The sequence below is a fragment of the Eretmochelys imbricata genome, chromosome 19, assembly GCF_965152235.1.
Source record: "Eretmochelys imbricata isolate rEreImb1 chromosome 19, rEreImb1.hap1, whole genome shotgun sequence".
NCBI classification, from domain to species: Eukaryota; Metazoa; Chordata; order Testudines; family Cheloniidae; genus Eretmochelys; species Eretmochelys imbricata.
Window position 1 is genome coordinate 11,797,011 of NC_135590.1, and position 17,847 is coordinate 11,814,857.

The 17,847-nt window shown below is 53.4% G+C and overlaps 1 protein-coding gene across 1 annotated transcript in view; it reads right to left on the bottom strand.

The window, feature by feature from the left end:
- Positions 1 to 2,507: 2,507 nt before the first annotated feature.
- The window catches only part of ASAP3 (ArfGAP with SH3 domain, ankyrin repeat and PH domain 3), a 70,943-nt gene continuing 55,603 nt past the window's right edge, over positions 2,508 to 17,847 (bottom strand). Inside the window, exons 16-26 of the mRNA XM_077837836.1 lie at positions 17,536 to 17,630; positions 16,916 to 17,096; positions 13,624 to 13,709; positions 12,501 to 12,616; positions 8,387 to 8,454; positions 7,942 to 8,049; positions 6,788 to 7,031; positions 5,968 to 6,265; positions 5,249 to 5,420; positions 3,945 to 4,067; positions 2,508 to 2,632 (exon numbers count right to left, since the gene is read on the bottom strand). Coding sequence (XP_077693962.1) covers positions 2,558 to 2,632; positions 3,945 to 4,067; positions 5,249 to 5,420; positions 5,968 to 6,265; positions 6,788 to 7,031; positions 7,942 to 8,049; positions 8,387 to 8,454; positions 12,501 to 12,616; positions 13,624 to 13,709; positions 16,916 to 17,096; positions 17,536 to 17,630 — 1,566 coding nt within the window. The 3' untranslated portion in view covers positions 2,508 to 2,557. The remainder of the gene's footprint in view (positions 2,633 to 3,944; positions 4,068 to 5,248; positions 5,421 to 5,967; positions 6,266 to 6,787; positions 7,032 to 7,941; positions 8,050 to 8,386; positions 8,455 to 12,500; positions 12,617 to 13,623; positions 13,710 to 16,915; positions 17,097 to 17,535; positions 17,631 to 17,847) is intronic.

Sequence of the window (17,847 nt, forward strand, 5' to 3'; positions counted from 1 at the left end):
TGAAGCAGGAGCAGGGGGATGATTAAACCCACAGGACAGAAGATTCACTGAGACTCCAGCAAAGCCTCATTTCCTAAAACAAGAAACAGACAAAAGCTGAAGGGGGTGACAGTCAAGTCACAGGGTGTTTTGGGTTTGTTTTTTTTTGTGGGGGGGAGGGGTGTAAACCTTTGGGCTGCAGAGATTTAACCCTTGGTGTAAATTGGTCTGTGGGTCAGGTCTGATCCAGAATGAGCCCTCTGCACTACCGATCCCCTTCACTTGATTTGCAAAAGGGAACCGTTTCTAACCCCTTTTTTAAGGCCATCGAGGGCTACGTTTTCTCAAGCAGATGATCTGGGCCTCGATCGTGCCAAGTCATAAAGCACTTCTCCCACCTGGCCAATGCCCTGCCATTGCAGGGCACCACGGGCATTGGGGCACTTTGGTCCCGTCTGTTCTCTCCCCACAGCACACATCAGTTTAGGTACCTGAGAACTGAAATGCTTTAGTTTAACTCAAGTTTTTGGGCTCAACACAGGAGTAGCTGGGTGAAAACCAACAGCCTGGGATACACAGGAGCTCAGACTAGATGATCTAATGGTCCTTTCCGGGCTTAAACGCTATTAAAAAAAATCACTTCAGGCATGGAAGCAGCCCCATTGAAGTCACTGGTATCATGCTAGTTTTGTGCTGAGCTAAGGCGGCCCTAAATGGTACCTGCAAATTATGCTGGTGGGGAAACACGGAGATTCAGAATGACAGGCCAAAAAGCAACTGTCTCAAATACTTTTAAATAAGAGGAACCTGGGGGTTCAGAGCAGTCTGGGAAACACATGAACAGAATTTGCTGCTGGATGACCCTGGGTAAATCACCACCTCCGCTGTGTGCCTCAGTTTCCCCATCTGTAAAACAGGGATGATGCTCTTCATCTCCTCTGTGCAGTGCTTTGAGACTGACTGATGAAAAGCGTTAGGCGTTCGTTGTTATTAAAGGGCAGGGACGGTGAATGCCCCGAGGCATAACGGGGGTATTCAACCAGCCCTGTGCCAATGCTAGGGGCGGAGAGGGGTGGTTTCCGGAGGAAGAGTCAGGAGAGAATGGGATGAAGTTGCGCAAAGGGGGAATTTAGGCAGCGTCCGGAGACAACTCTCTGACATCAAAGAGCAGCCCAAGGGAAAGAGCAGCACTTGAATCAATGGAAACACCGGAGGATCCGCTGTAGTGAACCCCCCTGTACAAGCCCCTGGTGGGGGGGGGAAGCCATCCAGACTGTTCCCTATCTCTAATTTCTAGGATAACTCATGCAGCGCAAGGAGACTTGCTTTTTATCCCCCTCTCATCAGCCTTTATCGGCCTGGGCCAGTTTTGCCAGAATTAGGCAGAGAAAGACTCCAGTATGTCTCCGAGGTGCAAGGTAATCCCCCCTTTCCCAGCACTGCTCATGGGCTGGGGGCATTGTGGGGGGAGGCCAGGAGAGATGCCCAGCATTGGCCAGGGCACGAGGCCGGACATCAGGAGTTGATGGGCCATGTCCTGCCATTCCATGCTCCGCAGAGTCTGGTATCCCTAGGAAATAACAGGGAGAGCAGTGCACTGTCGCTAGTCACCCAGAAGGGGTTGGCAGCCTTCTCCCGTCCTGACTCACGGGGGTGGGAAGAACACAAAGTTTGGGATCTGCCTCCCCTTTTCTTTCCTTCAATACAGACATTTGAGCCCAGTGGAGCTTCCCCCCACCCTTGCCCGGTATTGGAATGCTAGAGCTCCTGGCTCCCAGTTTTATCCCACAGGAATGTGATGAGAGGCATCCAGGCTCTGAACTGAACTCCCTTTCCCGGCCCAGCCATAACCCCACCCCTGCCCCGAGCGGGAGACGACCCCTCAAAGCCCACAAAAGCTACGGAGCAGACAAATGGCTGAAGCTGGGGCCTGCAGAGCGGGTGCAGCAAGGTTGTCCGTTCTCTGTCCATTTCCTAGCGAGCCACCGTCCCTATCAGCTCCTCAGCCCGTCCCCGACTCCGCAGAGGAGGTTGCAAGTTCCACCAGATCCTCAAGTCTTCCCCGTTGATCAGCTTCCCCCTGACTGAGGCAGCAAAGATGATGGATCCCGTTGTGCAATTCATCCAGCGAGCTGCAAGGCTATGGTGAGCTAGCCTGGCCGGGGGTGTAGAGACAGACACTGGTCCTGGTGCGATGGGTGGGTGGGATGCCCAGCCGCCTCTCCATCCAGGAAAAGGAACTAGTTTGGGTAAAGAGGCTAAATAGACCAGCACATGGTGGGAGGGGAGTATTTGGGGTGGGGGGGGGGGAATGTTGATTCCACCCAAGCCCCTGCCTCAAACCCTCAATACAGTACGTGCCCTAGCATCCATTACCCTCAAGGCCCAGACTCGGGGGTGGGAAGGGAAGCAAGAAAACAGGTCTGTGCTCCTGTGATACCCCTGTGAAGTTGCTTGAGCACAAAGTCCTGACACCTTGGTGGTGGTGGGGGGGCGGGGGAGTGAGCGCTCAGCCCTGCCCCCCACACGCTCGCCGAGAGCTCGCACCAGCTCCGAGGGGAAAGGAAAAACCAGCCAGTCACTCTTGCAAGAGGTGGACGGAGCTGGCAGGGAAGACGCCCGTCCTGGAGCCATCTCCTTCAATGAAGCCGACCTGAGAGAGGGGGCAAAAGGCAGCAGATGAGAACAGAGAGGTGCCAATGGGGGGTCCCAGCTCAGAAGGGGCAGGAAGGAGTGGGGGGCGGAGAAGTGTGAAGATTCACAGATATTCAAGGCAGAGGATGACAGTGGCCTTTGCACCCCAGGTGGGATCCTGAGACCACACATCTCTGCCCCCAATACAATTCCTAGCTGGGGGCTGTGAGGAGGGGCCTGAGAGTGCATCAGCTCTGCACCCCCAGGGACCAGAGTAGGGTTGCCAACTTTCTAGTCACACAAAACTGAACACCCTAGCCCTGCCCCTGCCCCTGGCTCACTATATTTTCCCTTCTTCCCTCACTTTCACTGGGCTGGGGCAGGAGCTTGGGGTGCGGGCTCCAGGGTGGAGCCAGAAATGAGGGGTTCAGGGTGTGGCAGGGGGTTCCAGGCTGGGGTGGGGAGTTGGGATGTGGGGTTTTGGGTGCAGGAGGGGGCTCCAGGCTGGGGCCAAGGGATTCGGATTGCGGGAGGGGGCTGCGGGTTGAAGGAGGGGGTTGGAAGGAGGTACAAGCTCTGGGCTAGGGGTTTGGGGTACAGGAGGGTGCTCTAGATTGCGGGGGGGGCTCAGGGCTGGGGCAGGGGCGTGGGCTTACCTCGAGCGGCTCCCGGTCAGCGGCGCAGCGGGGGAGCTAAGACAGGCTGCCTGCCCTGGCACCCATGCTGCACACGCCCCAGAAGCGGCCAGCAGGTCCGGGCCTAGGCGGCGGGGCAGCCAGGAGGCTCCATGCGCTGCTCTCGCCTGCAGGCATCGTCCTCCCCCCAACTCCTATTGGCTGGTTCCTGGCCAATGGGAGTGCGGAGCCGGTGCTCAGGGCGCAGCACGTGCAGCCCCATGGCCCCCTGCCTAGGAGCTGGACCTGCTGGCCGCTTCCGGGGCACAGCGTGGTGCCAGCCAGGCCAGGCAAGGACTAGCCTGCTTTAGCACCGCAGCACCGCCGTCCGGACTTTTAATGGCCTGGTTGGCAGTGCTGACCGGAGCCGCCAGGGCCCCTTTTCGACCAGGTCTTCCAGTCGAAAACCAGACACCTGGTCATCCTAGACCAGAGGGGTCAGTGGAGATGGGAGCAGAAGCATCCCCTAAACATTAATCTAATCCCCCTCCAGCCCCCGGGCCCTGATCCACCACCCTCCTAAGGGACTGGGACAGTATGAGAGCCGATCCCAGAGGAACAAGAGCCTCGGGCCCCAAGGCTAGAACCTGGGGCCGGGGCTCCCCACCAGGGGCCTATCCCAGTAGTCCCAGGAGGCCCCAGAGCAGCAGCACTCACCCAGCTCTGCTCATCCTCCTCCCGGGTCACCACGATCACCTCGCCCTTGGAGAAGGTCAGCTCCCGGGCCCTCTCCCCCTTGCAGTCCACCAGAGCCATCACCCTCTTCTGCCTCACCTTGGCCTGCGCAAGCAAACAGCACATGCCTCCAGAGTCCTGGCTCAGGAAACGGGGCAGGGAGACGCCTGCTGCTGAGCCTCCCCCACCCCTGCTTTGCTCCAAGGCATCACAGAGGGGGCTCCGTGGTGTGGGGGCACATTGGGTTAAAGAACTGTGCCCCTGCCTGCCCCCCACTTCCCCAGCCCAAGCCTCTTCCCCCCACCCACCTATCACTTCTTTCACCTTTGCCCACCCCTCCCTGACCCAGCTTTTCCCAATCGGTTTGTAGCCACGGTAACAACCGTGCCCAGAAGATGCCCAGCTCAGCCTGTGGCCCTTGCAGCCAGGATTTCCAGAGCCCCAAAGTAATGGGTGAAGCAACTGCTCCATGAGCCCCACGGCACCTGGGGATTTTACTCCCTTTGAGGTGGCAAGTGCCCCAGCCTCATCCTCCAAGGTAGCCCCAGCAGGGCCAGTTTCTTTCCTCCCAGGAGGCACGGAGCCAGCCAGCCACCCTCCCCTGGTTAACAAGCCATCTGCAGCAGTAAGGACCAGCCCCAACTCTCCCCGCCCCCGCCCCAATCTGGAATCACTGTGACGGCCACCATCTTAACTGACACATAGGAGAACTGAACCGGGGACCTCTGGATCTAAACGTGGGAGGGCAGGTCTACACTACAAATTGACATCGGTACAGCTGGGCGGGAGAGAGCTCTCCTGTTGGCTGAACAACTCCACCTCGCCAGAGGCAGTAGCTGTACCGGTGGGAGACGCTCTCCTGCTGATACAGCACCATACACACAGAGGGTTAGGTCAGTTTCACTACGTTGCTCAGGGAGGTGGATTTTTCACACCCGAGTGACGCAGTTCTACCGAAGTAAGTATGTTGTGTAGACCAAGCCTGAGTCTCTGCCACTTGAGCTAAAGATCCATATCCTCTGTAGATCAGGGACACGTAACATACACTGATCAGTGGGTGACAGCTGCACCCCTCACTCCACCAGGGAGCCCAAAATCGGACAGGCCGAGCAGGGGGTGAGCACATACGTTGGAGCGGGAGGGAGTGATCACAGGGAATTTCACAGCTGGCAAGGGAATGTGAGAGTAGCTGGGCTGGGGGGGTGGGGGTGGGGAAATCAAAGCCACAGAAAGAGGCAATGGAGCCACAAAGAGACAGGGACCAGCCCCCTTCCCGTGACACTTACCGGAGCAAACCTCCGCGGCACGGGTACCGGGGGAGTGTTCTGCACTAAACTTGGAGCCTTGCTGGAAGGCGGGTCCTCGGGGCAGCCAGAGCTTTGTGGGGAGATGGCCAAGCCGGAGGATTTCCCCACCGAGCCGCCGCCGATCCGCCGGTAAGACCGGGTGCTTTCTGAGCTGAGGGCAGAGGGGTTGCTTCAAACCATCAGAAAGATGGGAGGTGGTCTCCCAACCCTCTCCCCCACCACGAGACCCCAGTGGGCTCCCCCTCCAAAGCACGGACTTATTCTAGCCAATGGTTTCTTCCAGAGAGCCCCCCGCCCTCACAATGGCTTTTTCTCCCCTCCTTGAACCCCAGCTCCCCACTAAACAGCGCCAGCTGCAGGACTGCACAGCCACGGTAGCGATAGGGCTGAATATTTGCAACGATATGGAAGTTGCACAGACTCAGAGGGTTTCGCCTGTTTCCCCCCTTTTCCATGAAGAATTCCCCATGTGGCGGAAAGGCACCCAAGGGCCAAATCCTGGATCGTTTGGCCCTTGGGGTGCAATTTGGGCTCCTCCTGAGCTGATCAGCGCCATCACATCTAACAGGTTTTGCAAAGCCCCAGTCAATGGTACAAAACCCTGCCGAGGTAATCCAACACCTCTCCCGCCACTGGGGGGCGCTCCTACCCCCAGGGGGTTCTCCTCTCAACCACAAGCTCCGGGGTCCACTCCCTACCTGAACTTGACTGGGGTTATTTGCCCCTGTTCCGGCGACGTCCCAGCAGCAGGCTGCTGCGCTGTTGTCTGACTGGCCTCCGATGTCCTCCGCTGGCTGCTGCTCTCCGTCTCCGAGCGGGTTTCCCAGTAGACCGTGCGTCTGGCTTCCGGGGGGCTTCGGGAGGTGGACGGCGGCCGGGAAGCACAGCCGTCCAAGGTGCTGGGAGCGCTGGATGTGGACAGGTTTCGGCAGGCAGGTGCCTCTGACGACGCAGAGGACTGGGGCTCGGAGGCCTGACGTGGGAGCTCTGGGCGATCTGGAACAGCGGGTACAGGAGATCAGGAAGTGATGTGCCCCAGCAGAGAGCTCCCCATGCATTTACCAACCATATTGGGACATTGCTTGGCCTTTGAGTGCCCCACAGTCTTTGATTTCCCACTGGGGAGCAGAGTCAGGGCACTCATGACCTGCAGAGCCCTTTCCAGGAATGGCCAAGCCAGTTCAGAGTAAGAACCAGCTGGGACCTTCTCCCCAGCCCTGAACTCCCCCTAAACCTCAGCTGTATTTGAGATCCAAAAGAACTGAACATCCCTGGTTATTCTCCAGTGTCCGGGGTGCCTCCACCCTTCCTGGGCCAGCTGGTCCCAGAGTCCCATGGGCCTGAGGCAACGCAGGAAGCTTGGCTGGAGGATAAACCCTGTACTCAATAGGGACAGCAGATCTGGGCTGGGATCAAGAGGCTCGAAGCAGCAGCCAGTCCTAAGGGCTGAATCCTCAGAGCGTTGCTCTCACCAGCACTTCCGACCTCCCTTGGCCTGGCTGAGGGGGACAAGCTCACCTGCTGGGCTCTGCCCCGGTTTGGTTCTGGAGCCCCCTCTGGTCGGGTTTTTGATGGGCAGCGGTGGGGGGATCTCCTCGCTGTGTGACCGCCGCTGGATGGGCCGCGAGGGGACCAGGATGGTCTCGTAGGTCTTGTTGCTGATGTCCATGCCAGTGCAGCTCCACCGGTTCTGGGGGAAGAGGGCGGGCTGGCCCGTGGTTGGGGACGACGTGGACTTGAAGGATCGCTGCAGCGGGCTCAGCTGGATTGGGGGGGGAGGGGGCAGAGGAACAACCATTGCTTCCTTGCTGCTGTCCAGAGACCCTCAGCAAAGCCACCCCTCTCAGTAGCTTGGTGCCCACCAGGTAGGTGCTCAGCATAATCACCTCCCCACTATGTTCCTGGAACCTGACTCCTGCTGCCCTTTGCCCTGTCATCCAGGTGCTGGGTTCCTCTGATGTTCTTGGCTTGACATAGCAATGTGCAGGCCTAGTGGGCAAGCCAGAGATCCAGACTGGTTTTCGGGAAAGTTTGGATCCTGGTTCCCGTGAAGCCAGCCAGCTCTGAAACAGACTGCACTTTGGGGTGGGGTGGGGGGACATCTACTCTATTCGCTAGGAAAGGGAACTTTTAAAAAGTGGAAGCCCTAGTTCACATTTGCCAATTTTGTTTTGCGAGGGAACCATTTGTTTCAATCACGTTCTCTGGTTTCCAGGGGGGAAATCTCCGTTCTCTCTCAAATCAACCTGGTTTTGTTCCATTACACATTGTGTGTGTGATACAGGGGCGGGGTTTAAGATAAAACTAGGGCACCCTGCTCTCTGGGGGCAGAGTGTCTGGGATTCCTGTGAATAGCCAGCGTCAGGGGCTGGATGTCACAGTCGAACGCTTCTAAGGGGACTCGGGTGCCCGGAGGGGAGCGCTCGAGAGGCTGGTGGCATTCAAGACTTGCCATCCAGTTACCACAAGCAAGATTCCCTCATGCTAGAGGCAGGGGAGTAACAAGGGGACTCACACTGCTGGGTACCCCGAGAATTGTCATGAGCATAGGGGTCCCGCTTGCCCCTGTAGGAAGGTGGCCCTGGGCCTGGCAGGAAGGGCTCTGCCCATCCCAGAACCCTGGCCTGGCAGAGATCAGGGACGCGCACACATGCTGCTCAGGAGAGCAGTACCTTCTCCTCCAGCTCCTCCTCGCTGTCGTAGGTGTATTCCTGAGAGGCCTCCCAGTCGTACTCCAAGTGCACCTGCAGGTTTAGCCTCCCGGCCTGTGCCTGCTCAAGCTGCCAGAAATTTGGGGTGCGAGAAGATTCAGCTCCTCGGCAGAGCCCTGATCTTCTCCGATCCTGCATGCCCCCAACCCACCCCTACCCCACGGCACAGCACCCCCAACTTGCTTCCCTTCTCTGCCTGTGCCAGGAGTCATCCAGGCTCTACAGTAGGACCCTGCTTCCTCCCATCTCCGTTCTGAGAAAGGACCTCATCCCACAGTATGCCCACCTCCCTCCTTGCCCCATACCAGGCACCTGTTCCCCCCCCACCCCCGGACAGCAGATCCCATCCGCCCTCCTCCCGCAGCAACCAGCCTACGTTACCGTGAATACAAAGTGCTCGACCTACCAGCTCTTCACACTCAACATGTTTGTGCCTCCTTGCCACGTCCAGGGCCGTCTCGCTTGCTGCATTCACTGCGTGGGGAAAGAGAGGAAGCCAGGTTTGAGTTACCAGGCCCCGCCGAGAGCACCCCACGCTCCCTCCCCCTCAGAGATCCCCCCAGAGCAAAGGGACACCCGAGGCGGATCAATGAGCAGCAAAGCCCCATTGAACCACCGCTCCCTGAACCAGAGAGGGCCCCAGATCTGACCACCAGGCTCAGGGCCGTGTCTGTACTTTGATTGCCAGCAGGAGATGGTGGGCAGGATTAAACCAGGCTGCACTGAACCCAACTTTTCTGCACCCCCATAGCTGGTGAGTGGTAACTGCAGGAGCTTGTTCCTGCTCCATTCCACTCAGCCTTGGGGGTCAATAACTAAAGCCAGGCAGGAAACACGTTTCCCATCCCAGGAGAATTCGAGATTTTGTTAAAAAAATTCCCCATCCCGAATCAAGAGAAAAAAAAAGTTAATCTCAAATTTTCACAGACTGAAAATCCAAAACAATACTTCAGATTGGATCAAGAGAAATGTTTTGATTCTATTTAGAGCTTTTTATAAATTTTATAATGCAATAACAAAAATTTAATGCAATAAATTAACAAATTTCTAAACAAAATAGGCAGCCGGACCCCAAAACCAGAATTTGGTTTACAAAAATATATATATAAAAAGTTTGCGATGTTTCAACTTTCAAAACTTTTTTTGAAACAAGAACTTCATTGAAACCATCCCTTTCCCACACACCGTTTTGGTTCTGACAAATTGTCATTTTCCAATGAAAAGGGGTTTTGCTGAAAAATTCCTGCCCAGCTCTATAAATACCCCCAATCTCTCTAGATGATCCGGGGGTCCCTTCTGGCCCTAAACTCTACGACTCTCTAGAATGGACCAGAATTGGATCCCCTGCTCTGAGCAACCTTCCCACCCTCAACAGGAATGGAGGAAGCTCCCTAAAAGTGGGGGTACCCGAACTGTGGCCCCGCCTCTTTCCCCAAGGCCCCGCCCCCACTTTGCCTCTTTCCTCCCCCCGAGGCTCTGCCCCACCTCCCAAGGTCTTCCCCCCTGCTCACTCCTCTCCGCCCCCTCCCTCCCCAACGCTTGCAGCCGGTAACAAGTGATGGGACCATGGCCCCCTTGGCTCTCCCTGTTCCAGCGACCCCGACCCTCAAACTGTGTCTCTGGATTTGAACTTCACAGCTCAGACCCACCTCCCATGTAAACATTTCCCCCTATTTTCACACGTTCATACAAATTGCCATGATACTGTCATATTGTTTAAATCCTTTACTATTAACATCAATTTAAATGGGGAAGGGATCTTTGTGTGGTCAGCACTCCCTTCCACAACTGCCTAATCCAGGCCAGGACTTAGAAACACCCTTTCCGGGGAGGGGCATAGGCAGCACAGGCTAGACATTAAAGAGCCAGTGAGAACCACAGGGTCTGTCTGTGTCCTGCAGCCTCAATAAAGAATCTCCTATACAGTCATTTCATCCGAGTCCTGTCTCACATGCGAGATACGATCAGGGCTTGTCTACACCCAAAACTGCACCTCTGTGACGAGAACGCTATAGCAGGACTCGTGTGGTCGCTGGGGCCGTACTGGTGTAAAAGGCGTTCAGACCAGCCCTAGCCACTCCTCTTCCCAAATCGGAATAAGCTCTTCTGGTGTGACGGCACCAGAATACGGCTATAACTGCATTCACACTAAGAGTCAGATCGGTCGAGCTGTTTTGGTGGGGGCGGGAGGGGGGAATCACCCCCACCCCCAATCTGAAATAGTTCAGCTGGTACAAGAATTCTGGATAGGCCCGACTTTGGGACCTGTCGATATACCAAAGTGACACAGTTTTAGCTATCCCAGTATAGTTAAAGCAGGACAAGCCTCATAGCCTGGATGCGCTTATACCCGTACAGATGTATTCGTACTGGGCTAGCTATTCCTCTAGGGGAAGGGGGATAAACTGTACCGGCATAAGTCACCTTTATACCAGTATCACCATGCTTGGGGTTGTACTGGTCTAATTAGGTCCCTACAAATATCACATCCCTAACAGTATTAAACCAGTACAATGTGTGCGGGTAGACCAATTTTAGTGCATGCCTCCCTCACTCACACACAGAGTCTTCACTGCAGAGTTAACTCAGGTGATCAGCAGCTGGGCTAGCCTAGCCTGGGATGTGAGCAGCCTCACTGCAAAGTCCTGCCTTAAGTTCCGGGGTACATCTTCACTGGCCCATGGCCTGGCTGTGGCTGGCCCGGTCAATAAAATCAGTGTGAACGAGAGAACCCAGCAAGGGGGGAGGGTCTCCGAGCCTGGGCTCCAGCCCAAGTGGGAACATCTACACTTCAATTTTTAGCCCCGTGGCATGAGCTCCGTGAGCCCCAAGTCAGCTGAGCCAGTCTCAGACTGGTTGACGCGAGGGTATTCTTTGCAGTGTAGACGCAACGTATGACTTCTGGGAGCACATCCCATGGTTCTTTATACCGCAGTAAGATGAGTCGCTCTACCCTTCTTTCCCTGGGAACTGTGGGAGAACTCGTCTGTCCTTCTAGGCACATGGGGGCAATTGTGGGAAGGCATTGGAGGACTATTAGCACTCCAGGGGTTTAGCCTGCATCCATACTGCAAGTGGGAAGGTTACCCTTCTAGCCTGAGGGAAAGCAGTACCTGGGCTAACCCTCCCTAGGTGGGCCAGCAAGCCTGGATTTAAAGAATACTCAGGTTGGAGGGTTGTGTGTATGTGTATGGGAGGGGGGTCTGGGATAACACCCAAGGAAAAGCCCCAGCTAACTGTGAAGTGAAGACAAAGCCATATATTACAGCTCACCAAATACACATACTCTACAAAGCAAGCCACTTTGTCATTAACCTCTAGTCTAATCAATGATTAAAAAAAGAAACCAAAATAAAAAATTGACGCTGAAGGGGAACATTTAAAGAATTTTCCTAAGTCAACAATATTGAATAAAATGCAAGGTATTGTAAGAGTGGCATTAATTAAATGCTAAGTGACTGAATCGGGAATAATGACATTAGACCAGTGCTGTAATTAAACGACGAATTGATTGAAAGGAGCCATATTAAATTCAGAACACTACAATACAAGACCGATCACTGCACAAAAGCCTTTAAAGGTTTTACAGTGATTTAAGTCAATTAAGAGTTTAAAAACTAACAAACGTTCCAAAACTGATTACGACTAGGTGTGATGAAATCCACATACGTGGTAAATATGGGTTAGCGTCTCTATTACACGCACACAAAACCAGTTTGACTTGGTTCTAATGTGTAGAGAAGGATTATGCATAACCTGTTAGAATAAAAATGGGGAATCGCTGTAGTGGATAGGGCACTGGACAAGGAGTCAAGAGACCCAAGTTCTATTCTGCTACTGACCTGCTCTGTGCCTCAGTTTCCCCATTTGTATCAGAGATAATGCTATTTATCTCCTCCCTGCGCACTGTATGCCTTAGTTAATAAGGTGAATGAAAACCTTCTGATGGAAGTTGCTGTGTTAAGCACAAGATAACCTTTGTTTCATAGAATATCATGGTTGGAAGGGACCTCAGGAGATCATCTAGTCCAACCCCCTGCTCAAATTTTGTAGATTTCTCAGTCTCCCTGCAGTGTGGAGTGTGTACGAAGACAAGAGACAGAGGACGGATGATCTAGTGGTTAGGACACTAGCCTGGGACTTGGGAGACCTGGGTTCTATTCCCTGCTCTGCTACAGGCCTTGGGCAAGTCATTTCCCTGCTCTGTGCCTCAGTTTCCCCACTTGTAAATTCGAATACCAGGACTTCCCCTACCTCACAGAGTTGTTATGAGGACAAATACATTACAGATTGTGACACTCCCAGCTACAACAGTAATGGGAGTTAGATAAGGACCTAGGACAGAGAGAGACAGATACTGGCTGGCCCCTTTGTTCTTCCATTAAAATTTTGGGAGAAATCCAGATAGCCCCATTTTAAAATCTGTTCTGATTTCCCTCCTCCCACCACCCAGCACAATTCCATAGGGCAGGAGCATCGTACGGCTTTCCCTCCAACCTCCCTCTGGCCGCGCTCCCTACCCGTGTTTGTGGCCGCTTTCCCTTTCAGCAGCAGCTTGAGGCAGTTGGGCTGGTTGTACTGAGCGCTGTAGTGCAGAGCTGTGTTCCCGTCCTGAGTTGCCTTGTCCAGGTTGCCCCTGCACAGCGAGGCAAAGGTAGTTGAAGATGCAAGCATGGGTCAAACATCTCCCACCAGAGAGACAGCGTGGCCTAACTGGGGTCTGGGAGTCAGGAGACGTGGGTTTTATTCCCAGCCCTGCCACTGACCCACTTGAACTTGGGTACGTCACTTCCCCACTCTGTGCCTCAGTTTCCTCATCTCTAAAATGGGGAGAAGGCTCCTGACCTGCCTCTTGTGGGTGATGGGAGAATCAGTGACACTCCAATCCTTGTATGAAAGGCGCGCTGCCAGTCAACAGCAGAGAGATTTTTATTCCCACACAAGGGAACTATGTCAAGAGAGTCCTTCTCCCTCCCCAGTTCCTGACATCGTTGTTCTCCAAATTCCTTCTAGTTCAGCTTCATCCTTCTCATGCTGGGAACGAGGGGCACAGAATGCAGTATTCCAGCCAGGGGCTCACTGGAGTCGCATGGAGAGCAATTATCTCTGTGCTCCATTGTATATTACAGCCATGGAGCCAGCCCATAATCACAGGGGCCAGTGGACAGCTTATTGGATAGACCTTATGGCAGCCAGTCTAGGTCTCTCTACCACCACTCCCAGTTTCCAGGCATCTCCCCTTCCCTGCATTATCATCTGCCTTTTGGATTAGTCCCTCCTTGTTCTGAATCAAATCGGTTATTTTCTGCCCCAATTTCCAACCTCCCTTGTTACCTTTGGATTAATCCTCTGTCCTTGCAATTCCTCCCATTTTAGGGTCAGCTGCAAATCCCACCAGCTTTCTCATTAACCTCCTTCTAGTGCAGGCGATGAAGGCCAGATCCAAGTGGAGAACTCACCTCCAGCAGCACAGTGGGTCTCCCAGGCAGGAGAGCTCTAAGTTACATGGGTTTTTCGTGGAGCCTCCCCTCCCAGCATTGACCAGGCCTGCACCTGCTTAGCTTATGAGACCCAACATGTTCCCAGCCCAAGATGCTATGGCTACCAGCCACCCACCTGCCATCCTCCCTGGGTGAAGCTTACCCATTCTGAATGATGAAGTCCACCAGTGGGAGGGAGGACTTGTCTGCATAACGCACAGCCAGGTGCAGAGCCAACTCACCCTGGTCCTGTCACGGGGGGAGAAGCAGCAACATTAACCCTCTCTCCACTACAGCACAGCTTGGCTTGGCACATTCAATTAACAAGAGAACATAAGAATGGCCATATTGGGTCCATCTAGCCCAGTATCTTGTCTTCAGACAGTGGCCAGTGCCAGGTGCCCCAGAAGGAATGAACAGAACAGGTAATCATTGCGTGATCCATCCCATCATCCACCGCCAGCTTCAGGCAGTCAGAGGCTAGGGACACCCAGAGCAGGGGTTGCATCCCTGAACATCTTAACCAGCGGAGGATATGCCCACCAATGGCTCTATCCTCCATGAACTTATCTAATTCTTCTTTGAGCCCTGTTCATGGCAGCGTCCCAGCAGGGGTTGTAGATTTGATGGCCACTCATCTCCTGAGAGGCCTGCAGAAGATGTGTCCTCAACCCCAGAGACGAGGAGGAATATCTGGTGTCGCTTAGCATCAATTGCCGAGGCAAGGGACAGCAGGATCCAAGGGAAATCTGGTCTGGGCCTTCTCAGCTGTGAGCTGCTCAGAAGGGCCGGTGGAAAATTTTCCACTTAAACCATTTATCAATGAAAAATTGGATATTGACAAAATGAAAATTTTCCATGAAAAACGTGTGTTTTCAAGAGAAAATTTTCAATATTTCACCAAACAAGCCAAATGCTTGAAAAAGTGAATATTTCAGTTCAGATAGCCTGCTGTGGTGCCTCTTGGGAATTTTAGTCTAGTTTCTTTATGTCAAAAGAAAAGGAGTACTTGTGGCACCTTAGAGACTAACCAATTTATTTGAGCATAAGCTTTTGTGAGCTACAGCTCACTTCATCAGATGCATTCAGTGGAAAATACAGTGGGGAGATTTGTCCACATATCTATTCAGGGGACACCATCATAGGGCCTAATCACATCAGCCACACTATCAGAGGCTCGTTCACCTGCACATCCACCAATGTGATATATGCCATCATGTGCCAGCAATGCCCCTCTGCCATGTACACTGGTCAAACTGGACATTCTCTACATAAAAGAATAAATGGAAACAAATCAGACGTCAAGAGTTATTACATTCAAAAACCAGTTGGAGAACACTTCAATCTCTTTGGTCACTCGATTACAGACCTAAAAGTGGCAATTCTTCAACAAAAAAACTTCAGAAACAGACTCCAACGAGAGACTGCTGAATTGGAATTAATTTGCAAACTGGATACAATTAACTTAGGCTTGACTAGAGACTGGGAGTGGATGGGTCATTACACAAAGTAAAACTATTTCTTCATGTTCATTCCACCCCCGCACCGTTCCTCAGACGTTCTTGTCAACTGCTGGAAATGGCCCACCTTGATTATCACTACAAAAGGTCCACACACACACACACACCCCCGCTCTCCTGCTGGTAATAGCTCACCTTAAGTGATCACTCTCCTTACAGTCTGTATGGTAACACCCACTGTTTCATGTTCTCTATGCATATAAATCTCCCCACTGTATTTTCCACTGAATGAAGTGAGCTGTAGCTCACGACAGCTTATGCTCAAATAAATTTGTTCGTCTCAAAGGTGCCACAAGTCCTCCTGTTCTTTTTGCGAATACAGACGAACACGGCTGCTACTCTGAAACCTGTCTTTATGTCATCATTCTCCTCTATCAGCCAGGTTCCCCAGCTGAACTATATATCCCATGATGCATCTTCAGAGTCCCCGGCCATGGTGCAACTGCCTCCACTCGCTGTGAGACAGGGCCATGATGCATCATGGGAGAACGTAGTCCAAGCAGGGAGCCCAGCCCATGGAGGAGAATGGGAGCAGGAGGAACTATGGCAGCATTTCTGAATCAAAATTTCAATTTTCAATTTTTTTTCCACCAAACAATTGAACTTTTCAGTGGAAATTTTGAAAACATGATTTCCCCCCCGCCCCCATTTAGTCACAATTTTTCCAAAGCCCATTTTCCAACTGGCTCGAACGCTCCGATCAAACCAAGAACATCAGCATTAGCATGTCACTTCTTCACGATGCTACGTAGGCAGAAACTCTCACTCCCATCAGCCCTGTTTGTGGTGTGATTCTCTATCCCCAGCTCATCTGCAAGGCCCCTATCCCGTCCACATTTCAGTTCCACTTCTTCGGTGTTGCTTATAGTGAACCTAATTGACTTGTATAAGAGTCAACAATAGAACTGTGGTTTCCTGTCCCCTAACCTGTCTTTCTGTCTGTCCATTCTCAGCCTCTGACTCCCTCAGGGCAGAGCCTGTCCCTCTGCATGCGTTTGGAAAGCCCCAAGCACACAGCAGGCCCCAACAGAAATGGCTAATACATGGCAGAAGAAGTACTTGAGGATCCTTGGGCGGAAGTTAGAAGAACTTGTTTGTACAGGGGCATTGAAAGGTGAAACAAGAGAGGCCATATGTCACTGGCATGCGAGATGCAGGGCTCCACGCTCTTCCAGAGAGGCGAATTTCAACAGAGCAGGAGAAGGAACAAGCTTTGAATCCACTTTTGACACATCTTCCCTGAAGCTGCAGAATGACGCGGCCCAAATCCTCCCCACATGCTCCAAAGCTTCACCTCAAGGGCCTTACTGTCCCGAGTGTTTGGAAGGGGAAAGGCTGTCAGGAAAGACTGCAGCATGCAACAGAGATCACCTGGGCACATCTTAACCTGACCAGTTCCCTGTCATTGCAGGGGCCTTGGGTACTGGTGACACCTTGGACTCTCCTGTTCTCTGCCTGTGGCATGCACCAGTTTAGTTTCCTGTGCACTGAAATGCTTTTGGCTTAACACGGGCGTCTGGGAGATATTTAATGGCCTGCAATATACAGGAGGTCAGACTAGACGATCAGATGGTGTCCCTTTCAGCCTTAGACGCTATGAAACTCATCTAAGCCAGAGCTGCAGCAACAGGGTTTAGCTGGGAAGGTCTATGAGCCGCACCGCAGCATGGAGATGGGGTCACAGCTGGCGTCAAGCATGAATCACACTGACTGTAGGACTCACCCAGCGCAGTGCAAGTGACACCTAGCAGGATGGCCAGCATTTATGGTTGGTATTACCATAGCAGTAGGAGCCCAAGGCATGGACCAGGCCCCCAACCTGCCAGGCGCTGGGCAAACGCAGAACAAACATGGTCACCGATGGCTTGTGCCCCAGACAGCTTATAATCCAAGTAGAAGACAAGAGCTGGATACAGACACGCAAGCAATGCTCACCTGGCTGTCAGGGCTAGCCAGGGGTTTTGCTAGATCATGCCCCTCCGCAAAGGCTTGTAACAAGGCAAAGAGATCCCGGTTCCGAATGGCTTCCCAGAGCCGGTGTGGCTCATCCCTGCCGGCTTTCTGGACATACTTGCGCTCCATATATTTGGCCATGATATATTCTTTCCTGGCGCTCCTGCGGGCGGGAGGGAGGGAGCTAGGTCAGCGAGGTCACACCAACCCAGCCTTGCTGCAGCTTCCTGAGCTGAGACTAACTCAGGCATGTCGGACCAAACAGCCCTCTCTCCCCCGACCAGAAAGGAAAGGCGTGGCTGGCCCTACTGCAAGAGAGAGAGACCCCCTCACCTCTCGACTGACTCCTTGGGCTAGTGGATTTTGGACAGGAGGCTGATGAGCTTTGGATTCAAGCCAGGACAGGGGCAAAGCAAGAGTAGGAAATACACCTCCGGACAGGGATGAGACAGCTGGTCGGGTTTGGAGGAAGCTATTTGCTGATGGCCCCAACTAGAGGAAGGTACCACCTCTACCCTCCTCCCAAGTGAGCCCATGAGAGCGAGCAGGTCTGGGTCTGACACACACCCCCTCACGAGCTCGCTCCCCCGTGTCTTACTCACATATCGCTGCTTGACGAAGGCTTCAGATTCCCCTGTGCCGGCAGCGTGGCCTCCATGATTTCGTTAAACCGGGCATTTCCAATACTGACCGCCAGCTACAAACGAGAGGGGGAACACCAGCCCCATAAGCACAGGTGTTTCTGTGCCTGGGAGCCCCCTGGCTTGACTTGCCTGCCAGCTAGTTGGTTTGCTTCACACCCCGGAGACAGAAGAAACGCCAAGAGAAAGAAGCTAAAGAAAAACTATAGCGGAGACATCCATCCTTCCCTAGAGATGGGCTGAGGCCAAGCTGCATTTCAGGGCTGGATTCAG